This window comes from Gekko japonicus, unplaced genomic scaffold (assembly GCF_001447785.1).
Source record: "Gekko japonicus isolate JY-2015 unplaced genomic scaffold, Gekko_japonicus_V1.1 scaffold4513, whole genome shotgun sequence".
Taxonomy (NCBI): Eukaryota; Metazoa; Chordata; class Lepidosauria; order Squamata; family Gekkonidae; genus Gekko; species Gekko japonicus.
Window position 1 is genome coordinate 23702 of NW_015165386.1, and position 11909 is coordinate 35610.

Below are 11909 nucleotides of genomic sequence, written 5' to 3' on the forward strand. Positions count from 1 at the left end.
GATCCCTCAGTAATATATATCCCTCCGCCCCTCTATTGCTTTTACATTTCTGAGTCTGCATACATCCCATTGATTAAATAGTCCACTTGAGTATAGTCTTTCTTCCTGTAGCTCTCATATGCCTGTGTGGCAAATAAAACTACAACTGTTATGAAAAATAGGACTCCAAAAATAAGAGCTAAGAGCAAACTGATATCTACCTGCCAATAGATACTCTCGCTACTTAGGCCTTGCTGATCGTGGCTGTGTTGTGCAGTCACTGATTTGGACAACGTCGCTGAACTTGCCACAGTCAGCACTGAGGAAGGGGTGATAGGAGTTGGCGCCGTCACAAGTTGGCTGGTAGTCTCTGTTTGCTGTGTAGCGATGGAGGTCTCAGCACCCTTTGTAGAGACGGTGGGAATTATCCTAGCTGGATTAGATTTTGTCTTGTCCATCAAAGTCGTTTTATCACCTGACTTTGTTGTTGGTTCGACTGCTCCTGGAGTTGTCAGGGCCGTGCTGATCACTGTTGAATGGGGTCTCCGTGGCGGTGGACTGTGTGTTCCTGCGGCAGTTGTTAAAGATGTGCTTGTAACTGCTGAACAAGGCCTCGATGTTGGTGGACTATGGGTTGCTCGAGATGCATTGGTCACTACAGAATGGGTTCTTGTGGTCTGCGAACTGTGGGTACTTGCTTCTGCAGTAAAGCTTGCTGGTGCTGACTGACTTCTTACAGAGTTAATTAACACAGAAGTTTTGGGAGAAGTAGCTGGGGACAGGGAAGGCATTGAATGTTTCACTGCTGTGGGTTCAGTACTCCTGGAAAGAAGTTCTATGGGTGTCGTTGTCTTAGTTGGAGCCAAAGTTGGCTCCTTATTACCTGTTCCTTTTGAGCCTGTCGTACTCTCAACATTAAGGAAATATGTGGTAGATGATGCTCTATGAGGAGGGAGGCTGGAAACTGAAGAGATGGCTGGGACGCCAACAGCTGATTTACTACCACTTGTGGTAATACTGTTATGAATTCCACTTAGGGCTGTTGTGCCTGTTGTGAGTTGAGAGGCGGCAGTGGGTGTGTTGTTCAGAACCATTACAGTTGAGTTGAACCCACTATCATCAGAAAAATTACTTGCTTGAGTTGACGAAAGAGGCACTTTTGTATAATTTGTATTAAGAAGGTTCTTATTAGTCTCCATCTCTGGTTTCCCTTTAGACTCTTCGGTGTTATTGGGCTGTCGGGTTATTCCAGTCTCTCTTCTTTTACGGATCACGAACTCTTAAACAACAACAAAAACCAAAGATATGATAAGAACTAGAGAAGAGCCCTGATGGATCAGACCAGAGGTCCATCTTAACCAACATCCTATCTCACACAGTGGTCAACCAGTTCCCCTGGAAGGCCAATAAAAGGGCACAGAGGCCTTCCCGTGATGTTGCCTCCTGGCCCTGTGATTCAAACATTTGCTACCTCTGAATGTGGAGGTTTAGTCACCATGGCTTTAGTCACCTTTAGTCACCATGGCTAGACCAAGAATCTGTCTAACCCCCTTTTAAAGCCATCTATGCCTATGGCCATCACTACATCCTCTGGCAGAGAATTCCACATTCTAATCACTCATTGTTTAAATAAGTAACTCCTTTTGTCTGTCCTGAATAATGATCAAGGATACAAAAACTGGTAGTGGTACATGAAGGGCAATTTGCTTTCATGGGGCAACCTTTAATTTACTAAGAAAAATCACACAGTCAAAATCTATTTAGAGCTAACATCTTTCATATAGCATCTTTCCGAGAACGTGCTGTTTCACGTGGCTTCTGGTTGGTGACTCCATGGTCCCATATGCTCAAATGCCACTTGCAGTAAAGGAATACAATTGGCCACATAGCTCTTTCAAGCTAGTTATATTCTACTGATACAGGTGGCAACAACTACACTACACAAAATAGAAGTGAACAAGTCCAGTGGTGTAACATCATTACAACCTATGCTGCTTATGTTTCAATATGCCATGTTGGGACACAGCTGACTGGTAACACATTTTTAACATCAAGGGCTGAAGCAGTAACATTGGTTCTACCCACTGGGTGCGTTCAGACGGGGCATTTGCAACGGTATAGGTGCTGGTTGGAATCGGTGTACTTACCAGCGTTCACACGCCGAACATCTGCCTTCTGTCCCTAACCGTTGCAAAGAGCTTTAAACCGTTGTATTCTGCCACTAGGTCCCCAAGTGGTGGTATCCTGAGTGCAACGGTTGGAATCGCTTTACCCCCCGTCTGATTGCTCTCCAACGTTGTAGAGCCACTACGTTCGGAAGCTCGAGGCTTCCGATTTTCACCCGCCTTTTTTTTTTAGGTCGGCGATATGTGCTTGGGCGAAGCTTCGCCCTGACGTTTGTTTAAAAAAAAGAAAAGAAAAGGTCCTTAGTTTAACTTTTAGAGGAGTCCGGGACCTCAGGGAGGCCACTTTGCTTTTTAAACTTTAAAGGTAAGTCCTTACCTTTAAACTTTAAATGTAAGACGGGGTGTTTTGCGCATGCGCGAAGATCGCCATTCTGTGGATGGCTGCCTATGCGCATGCGCAAACTAAGTTAAAACAAACAAACAAACCGCCGACGCCCGCTGTGTGTGGACGGGCGTATTGCGATGTGCTGCGCAGTCAGGAGGCGAGTGTGATCGCGTTTCAGCCGGCATAAACTGCACTGGTTCCAACCGGTACAGTTTATGCCGGCTGAAACGCCCCTTCTGAACGCACCCACTGACTCCCATGCTAGCTAAGATGGATCTCCTAACCCCCCTACACTACACTATTGGAATTCTCCCTGTATCCCTCAAGTTGCTCAAAGTGAACAGCTGCGGTATGCAAGAAGATAGCTTTGCCGAAACGTCTGCCTTTCACACTCAAGGAATGCAAGATCCCTTAGGCTCTGCCTCTACTTGTACAGTAGACTGTGATCAAGGGATATAAAATCAGTGGAAGGCTTAGGATCGGGGCCTATTACAGAGGCTAAATAGGAAACCCCCAGGGGTTGGATGGTTTCTACAATTTACCTCCAAAAAATATCTGAAAAGCCTTTTTAAAAGCACACCCACTTCAACTCTCCCAAATATTTAAATTAAAAAAAGCACCCCCGGCCAAGTTAGAATGCTGGGACATATTACTCATCAGCACTACTAGTACATAAGACCCTATTCGGCTTACCATGACTGCTAAATCCCTCAAAACGCCTTTGCGGATCACCACGAAAAGCTGCCCTTTTAAAAAGGCCTGTGAAGGGCGCATGAGAACCGCACTATACAAGTCTGTCTTGCTCTATTTTGTTCCTGTGTCACTTTTAATTAGGACAGAAGGCCTTGCTGCTTTAAAATTCATTGCGAGCACCAGATGCTAAAACCCTACTGATTACACAGTTCCTGTCTTGACAGCCAACCAATGCCAAGACTTCCTCCGGGAAGACATGGGTGTAAGGCTAAACAAACACACCAACGAAAAGACACAAAAGTGCACGAGGGAAATGGCACGGCTGCTTTTAAAATGTCGACAACCTAAACCAAATTGTTTTTTTTCAGAATCACATAATTCCATTTTTTTCACTGGACAGATTCCCAGATGCAAAAAAAGGGGTGCTCGATTTCCCCACATTAGATGTGAATGCCTAGGGTTGCCAAGCGTACTCACCCTTGCCGGCGGGGGAGCCTTGCCGGGCTCTGGGAGCTCTCCCAGGACGTGCACGCACGCCACCAGCACGTCACAGGAAGTGACGTGCTACGTCGCTCACGTTGGGGGCGTGGCCCAGATCTTCGGGGGGGAAACCATATGGAAACCATATGGAGTTCCCCCCGGGCCCCGATTCTGCCGCGGCGGAAATCAGGCCTCCAAAGCAGGGGTTTCCCCGCTCCCTGCCCCCACTTGGCAGCCCTATGAATGCCTTTGGATTTTGATAAGAGGCCTGCAGAGCTACTGATACTCCAGTGCAACAGACCTTCAGCTTCCCTAGCAGACCGCTCCCATCGTAATTGATCTACTTTTCCTGCTTATCTCGCAGGCACCAAAGAATAGTTGATAGGGCAGCCGCAAGACCTTAGCTTAGTGGGCCTGCCAAACATCAATTCATCCCTAGTAGGATCCAGATCTTGTCATGTATGTGCATGGACCACAGTGTTAGGACACCCCTCTTTCCATAAATACAACATTTTTTTTTTTGGTTCATTTGAGCTGCCTGTACCAGGATGACTAGTAGGCTAAATGTGGCTTGGGTCCAGACTAAATCGGTGGTTTCCAACAATTCCCCCTTCCCGATGTGGACGACCCCCATGCTATTCTTCAAGGTTTCCTATCCTTCAGTAGCAGCCTTTGATGGAGGACAGAGGCATTACTGCCAGCGGAAAATTTAGGCAGAAGCAAAAGCCTTAAAAGGAAAAGCCTTTGCTGCAAATTCAGTTCACTAGACGTTTCGTTCTTAACCTGTCCAGCAATCAGAGGCTAGAGGCTTAGTATAACCAAGGATGAACAACCAGTTCTTTGTAGTACATTGTTTGTCTTCCAAACCCTATAAACCCTTAAACTAATCCATTTTCCTGCTGGCTGAGCTTTATCCATGTTTGGGCAGGGCTATTTTTGGGCAGGAACGCAAAGGAACGGAGTTCCGGCTGGCTTCAGAGTTGGCCACGCCCAGCAGGAACTCATTAGCATAATAGGCCACACCCAACAGCAGAAACTCATTAGGGTAGGCTACATTAGGGGTGTGTGGCCTAAGGCAGAAACCGGGCCTCCAAAGCGGGGGTTTCCCCGCTCCCCGCCCCCACTTGGCAGCCCTATGAATGCCTCCGGGTTTTGATAAGAGGCCTGCAGTGCTACGGATACTCCAGTGCAAGAGACTTTCAGCTTCCCCAGCAGACCGCTCCCATCATAATTGATCTATTTTTCCTGCTTATCTCCCAGGCACCAAAGAATAGTTGATAGGGCAGCCTCAAGACCTTAGCTTAGTGGGCCTGCCAAACATCAGTTATCCCTAAACAATCTTGCAAATCCCAGGCCTCTAGGACCCATCACCTCTCTGCTAAGACCTCTGGGAATCTGTTGGAGCTCCCTTTAAAGCATAATATCTGGAAGCTGAGTAGGAAAAAAGAAGTTTACTGTGCAAATGAGCCCATTAAATTTTGCCAAGAGCCCATATTACCTCCCATTAGTTCTTTGACATCCTGTATGCTGGCATTCCGACACGCACTCGGTTGAGGACACCGCAGGAGTACACAGCGGCTTTGGTAAAGCACTGACCAGCAGTAGCGATTACCTAGAACACCACACGGGGAAGAAGGACATCTTTCTCATTTTAGCAAAAAATAAATAAATGAACGCAATGCAGTCGAATCTACAAAGAAGAGAATTTTGCAGAATTAAAAGACGCACTCTTCTGTTCTAAATTTCAAGACAAGGGGAGGGAAGAATCTCCAGTTAAAAGGATCTCAAGCGTTGAGGCTGGCAATGACAACTGCCTGGGATCCGGGAGAATGGTTGCCTGTCAAAAGTACAAAGCACTGGCCTGAGTGGGCTTGTATTAAGCATCTTATGACATGCACTTATGACATGGCAAACAGATGGAACTGGAACTCATTTCATGGGATGAAGAGAGGGAAAATCTGGGCATGTTTACCTTAAAGAAGATTGGGGCTGGGTGGCATGAAGCACAGTTACTGAAGGAATTACCTAATCAGGAAGACTGGGCCAAAAAAAGCAGTCAGTCCAAGTTACAGCAATGCAGACCTCAGCCAGGCAATGTAAAAAAGCTGCAGTAGACAAAAGTGAGAGCTCCTTCCCTGAATGCTTTTAAATTGAGGAATGGGTGGGCCTCTGTAAGAGATGATTTAAAGCTATATGGCTGTAGGGGGCTGGATTAAGAGACCCTTGGAACTCATTTCAAATTTGATTCTAAGTACTTTCCAAGACCACAAGGCAAAAAAGACACACAAGAATGCAGAATGTCACCAGATGCAGACACACCTGGTTTGGTGGCAATACTATAACAATTTCTATACTAGCAGCATGCACAAAGACTCTTCTGTGCTCGCTGATTTGTATTAATCAGGAAGACTGGGCAAAAAAAAAAGCAGCCAGTCCAAGTTATAGCAATGCAGACCTCAGCCGGGCAATGTAAAAAAATCTGCAGTTGACAAAAGTGAGAGTTCCTTCCCTGAATGCTTTTAAACTGAGGAATGGGTGGGCCTCTGTAAGAGATGATTTAAAGCTATATGGCTGTAGGGGGCTGGATTAAGTGACCCTTGGAACTCATTTCAAATTTGATTCTAAGTACTTTCCAAGACCACAAGGCAAAAAAGACACACAAGAATGCAGAATGTCACCAGATGCAGACACACCTGGTTTGGTGGCAATACTATAACAATTTCTATACTAGCAGCATGCACAAAGACTCTTCTGTGCTCGCTGATTTGTAAAAATAAAGCCAATACCTAGGAAACCGATGCTCTGTTTTCAGTTTAAAATAAAGCAATGAAGTTGTTTAGCTACCACTTCTAGAAGCTATACTTATAAATGCCAAGAAAATGTAGACAGAACTCTATTCTTCAATGGAAAACATCTAAAGCAAGGTAGTCTTACCTGAAACCGTTGTGCCTCTACAAGCTTGCTTGCAGTGTTTTTCGTTACTGAGTACGTTTATCCATGCTACTTGGGCCCCACTCTGTTTTAAGATGGAATCCCTGTTTTCAGATATGCATAAGGAAATCAGCAAGAAAAATACAGCAGCTGTCCACATCTTGGGGGGCTTGCCTTGGAAGGAGGTCAACCCTTCCCGATGATGTCCTCCAGATTTACCAAGCACTGTCAGTAAGCCCTTAAGTGATACATCTGTAAAAGCACAAAATTAACAACCTTGCATTTTCTAAACATTTGTACGACATTTCCAAATTTATGCTTGTTTGCTAAAGCTCTTTCTATGGATCCCCCAAACTGTGGTGATCTCTGCAACTATTTGCAGAGCTGTAATTATTCATAAGACAATATAACAAGCATGATTCAGCCAAGTTAAGAAGGTTAAGAATTTCTTCCAAAAATATATAGAAGCTGTAATGATGTACAAAACACTTATAATCTCACAATAATAATACAAAAATAAACAGTCAAATTGAAAAATATTAATTCCCAACTGGTATCAGAAAGATGGACGAACTTCTCCGGAGTTTTGGCATTCGTTTTGTGAAGAACTTCTTCCAAACATCAAGATGTGATAGTGTTGCTTCTTATTCCAATACAAAGGTACTAATATCCTATATGTTGACCATGTTCTTACATAACAAATCCTTCCATCAACGGGCACACGAAGTGTACTAGCATCATTACAGCTTTTATATATATATATCTATAAGTTAAAGGAGTATGGCCCAGAACTGTGCCTAGACAGGACACTGTTGAAAACTATAGGTAGTCTGCTTAAATTGCACAAAGGAAGTACGGGATAAATTATGTAAGAAATTGCAGGTGGAGTCTGCTGTAAATTACACCATAAAATTTTCTAAGTACAACTCAATTTCCTCCCCTCCGTAGCTACATTGTTAGAACTATATAAACGTCAGTATTTCCTCTCAAGCGGCAAATTATTTTACAAAGAGTAAAAACAAGAAGAAAAAACACAGCAACACATAGAAGACCACAGAGCTAACCAATGATCTAGTAGTCTGGGACATGGGCGATCCAGGCATGAACCCTACTAGGTAGCTGGCCCATTGCCATCATGGGGCCCATGGGGCCTGGCCCCCTAGTGTTTCTTCTGGGGCCCCTCCCCTGGGCTGCCCCCAAAGTGCTCTAACTTACCACCTGCACTGCACTTTCATTTAAGTAGCTGGCAGGCACCCGGAGGCCGGAGCTTCTGCTGCAGCCTCTCAGGTTTGCAGGCACAGGATACTGTGAGCCCAGGCTGCTTCTGTCCACGGCCACTCTTTTCACCACTTCAGCTAGTGGGAAAAGCTGTGACCTCTCTGTTGCATTTGGCTCTTCTGTGGAAGACTGCTCCTAAAACTTACTCAGAGGTTTCAGCTGGTGCAAACTGAGACTGTCCTTTCAGAAAACTTATTACATCACTGTATGTAATGGTTGAGGAAATTCTGTTCCACTGTATCTGAAGAAGTGTGCTTGCACGGGAAAGCTTATACCTAGAATAAAACTCTGTTGGTCTTAAAGGTGTCACTGGACTCAAACGGTTATACTACGTCACTGTTTTTAGAGCCATACTGACTTTAATTGCAGGGACCCTAAGCAGCTGGAGAACTACATGGTGAGAAGACCACAACAGTCTTTACAATCTAAGGCTCACCAGAGACCAAATTTGAGAAAGCCAGGGGCATACAGGGTTGATGTTGTTTAAAAAAGAAGAACACATTCCTTCCGTCAGTCCTTTGAGTAATATTCACTGCACTAAATGCACCTTCCTTCTTTTGCATTAGCCTTTCAGGAGCTGCGGTGGCTCAAGTGGTTAAGACGCTGAACTGCAGGCTGTGGAAGGTCGGTAGTTCAGCAGTTCGAGACCCGGGTTGCCGCATGACGGCGTGAGCTCCCGTCTCTAGTTCCAGCTCCTGCTAACCTAGCAGTTCGAAAGCAAGAAATTGCAAGTAGATAAATAGGTACCACTTTGGTGGGAAGGTAACAGCGTTCCGTGCGCCTTGGCGTCTAGTCATGCCGGCCACATGACCACGGAAACGTCTTTGGACAGCGCTGGCTCTTCGGCTTTGAAACGGAGATGAGCACCGCAACCCTAGAGTCGGATTCGACTGGCTTTCGAGCAAGGGAACCTTTACCTTTTACTTTCAGGCATGTGGAGAATGTCTCATTTTTCTCAGATAACAATCAAAATATGTTCTATCAAAAGCACACATTTAAAAACAGAATAGATCAGTACAAAAGTTGAAACCCCGAGGAAAATTAAAGAACGGATTAAAAACTTATTTTTTCTGTACCATATATATATATATGTGTGTGTGTGTGTGTGTGTGTATGTGTGTGTGTATAGGTAAAGGTAAAGGTTCCCTTGCTCGAAAGCCAGTCAAATCCGACTCTAGGGTTGCGGTGCTCATCTCCGTTTCAAAGCCGAAGAGCCAGCGCTGTCCGAAGACGTTTCCGTGGTCATGTGGCCGGCATGACTAAACACCAAGGCGCACGGAACGCTGTGACCTTCCCACCGAAGTGGTACCTATTTATCTACTTGCGATTTCTTGCTTTCGAACTGCTAGGTTGGCAGGAGCTGGAACTAGAGACAGGAGCTCACCCTCTCTTGCGGCACCCGGGTCTTGAACCGCTGAACTACTGACCTTCCACAGCCTGCAGTTCAGCGTCTTAACCACTTGAGCCACCGCTCAAGTAATAAGTTTTAGAAAATCAGATCACTTGGAGTCAAAACAAAAAGAAACACAAGGTTACTAGGGCAGATGCCATTTTTTACTGCTTAATTAATACTACATTTTAAATATATAGCTTGGAAGTTCTTTGTTCCAGGCCATTCACGGTGACCAGGATGCCATCAGTCAAATGACCTTTGGCCTCAGGAGCAAATTCAGCTGAGCCACGTTATATAAACAGACATGGGAGCCAAGTTGCCACCCCAACTCTCTTAAAAGCCGTCCCACCATATTTCCAAGCCTTCAGCTCCCTTATAGCCCACTAAGTCAGTACTGATATCATGAACCAGACTGGGATGACCACAATTCTGCTGCTAATAATTTGAGATTTCCAAAAAGGATAGAATTTGTAAGGGAAACATAAATGACAACTATACAGGCTGCAGAACCTAAAAAGGTTAGTCAAGAATAGAGGAGGGCCAACTCTAAAAATCTAATTATGAAGCATACAAAAATATACATGTATTTATTAAACACAAATTAAAATAACAAATAAGGGCCCATTCATACCTCATATACAAATATAAAAATACAAAGGCTGATGAAATAGACTTAACGCGTTTCAGCCTTCACAGGCCTTCCTCAGAGGTCTAATGCAAATAGAACATATTGGCTAATATGTAAAAATATATACAATCAAACATATACAAAATATGAAATAAAGACCAGAAAACAATTGTTCCAAAGTTTAACCACTGGGCAAAAATACAAATGAAACCTCCAGTGCAATCACATGTCCAGTAGTACTTCTCTCTGGTCAACTATATATTCTCCTGAGATTGTATAGCCAAATGTTCCCAATGAAATATTCCTTAAGTTAAAAGCAGTGTTGCTCAAAAAAGCGTTGGACCTATATAACTATACAGGCTGGCCACCCAGATGGCGTCTGGGGCACTGCAAAATGGCAGCAGCTACATCAAGCAGACCACAACCACCAGACCACAAGCATTTTTCAAATAAGCTATTTATTTAGGCTGGTTTTTAATGGCAAAAGGCACTGATGCGGTTGTGTATTCATTTAGCCTGGCTTTAGCAGACCTGTACTTTTGGAACGCTACACTGTTAATAGATGTACTAGGTCTGGATTGGAAAATACCTGGAGACAGACCACAACCACCAGACCACAAGCATTTTTCAAATAAGCTATTTATTTAGGCTGGTTTTTAATGGCAAAAGGCACTGATGCGGTTGTGTATTCATTTAGCCTGGCTTTAGCAGACCTGTACTTTTGGAACGCTACACTGTTAATAGATGTACTAGGTCTGGATTGGAAAATACCTGGAGACTTTGGGGGAGGAGCTGGGAGAGGGCGGGGATTTGGGCTTTGACAGGGTGAGTTTTGTATCTGATCAGGGAGCAGAATTATCACAAAATGTGAAAACCATCTGCCCGGCCAGCTCCTTCGTACCTGGGAAACAGGAAGAGTATGCTATGACCAGCCAGTCTGTATCATTTCACTTCCTTTTATTCTGATGTTTTATAGATCTCTCTGGGGCTGTTCACACTAATTGTATTAAGGGCTGCATGAAAAAGTAAAAAGGAGATTGGCTATCCATGATCAAAACTAGCTTCTTAAAACCCATTTAAAATTGCATCGGCAAGCAGATGTCAATTTCACAATTAAAAAATTAAAATATCCCATCGGTCTGGAAGCAGAATTCCCACAGTACATTTCTTCTCTTGTGACTTCTACACACATGCCAAGAAGGAACAATTTTGCAAAGTAAATAATAATAAGGCAATGCTGCCGCCACTGCAACCAGCTTCATTGCATGAAGACAACTGTATTCTCTAAAGAAACTTCTAAAGCAATTTCAATAAAGCTCCGTCAACAAATAATTCTCTTCACGTGTACAACAGGTACTTCATTCTGCCATAAAGTCTGCCTGTGGTTTGACTTCAAAAACCCTCGATACTTTGCATAGTGTCGGCTTTTACTTTAATGTTTCTAGTAGCCTGTACTTATATTTCTTTAAACGAGGAAGACTAGAATGTACTAACATTAACAACACAGTTAGCTCGAAAGTGGGACCTTTGAGAGGGGCTGTGGCTCACTGGCAGATCATCTGCTTTCCATGCAGAAAGGTCCCTGGTTCAATCCCCAACATCTCCAGTTAAGAAAAGGACCAGGAGGTAGACGATGTGAAAGTCCTCTGCCTGAGACTCTGGAGAGCCACTGTCTAGGGTTCCCATTCCCAAGGTGTGTGTGGGGGGAATCCCCCACTTTTGGGGGCTTCTGCTTACTGCTGGCCAACTAGCCAGCGGGGAAACCCCACCCCAAACAGCGTTGTTGCATGGTGATGTCCTCGACATGATGACGTCACACAGAAGTGATACCATCACATTGGGGCATCACAAGGAAATACTCTGGGTTTGGGGCAAAGCTCTATGGTTTGAGGGCAATTTTACCATAGAGTTATGCCCTATGCTGCGATGGCTCAAGTGGTTAAGACGCTGTGGAAGTTTATCCTTACGAGCTCAAGAATCTTCACCAGCAATTTAAAAAATATATGATAAACAATA

At 44.3% G+C, this 11909-nt stretch overlaps 1 protein-coding gene across 1 annotated transcript; it reads right to left on the minus strand.

The window, feature by feature from the left end:
• Positions 1 to 200: 200 nt before the first annotated feature.
• Positions 201 to 6841, minus strand: LOC107109938 (mucin-5AC-like; the record flags this gene model as incomplete). Its single annotated transcript, XM_015410649.1, has 3 exons — positions 6598 to 6841; positions 5162 to 5275; positions 201 to 1258 (listed from the first exon to the last, which is right to left on the minus strand). Coding segments are annotated over exons 1-3 (1329 nt in total), but the record flags the coding sequence as incomplete, so codon positions are not given.
• Between the last annotated feature and the right edge of the window lie 5068 nt (positions 6842 to 11909).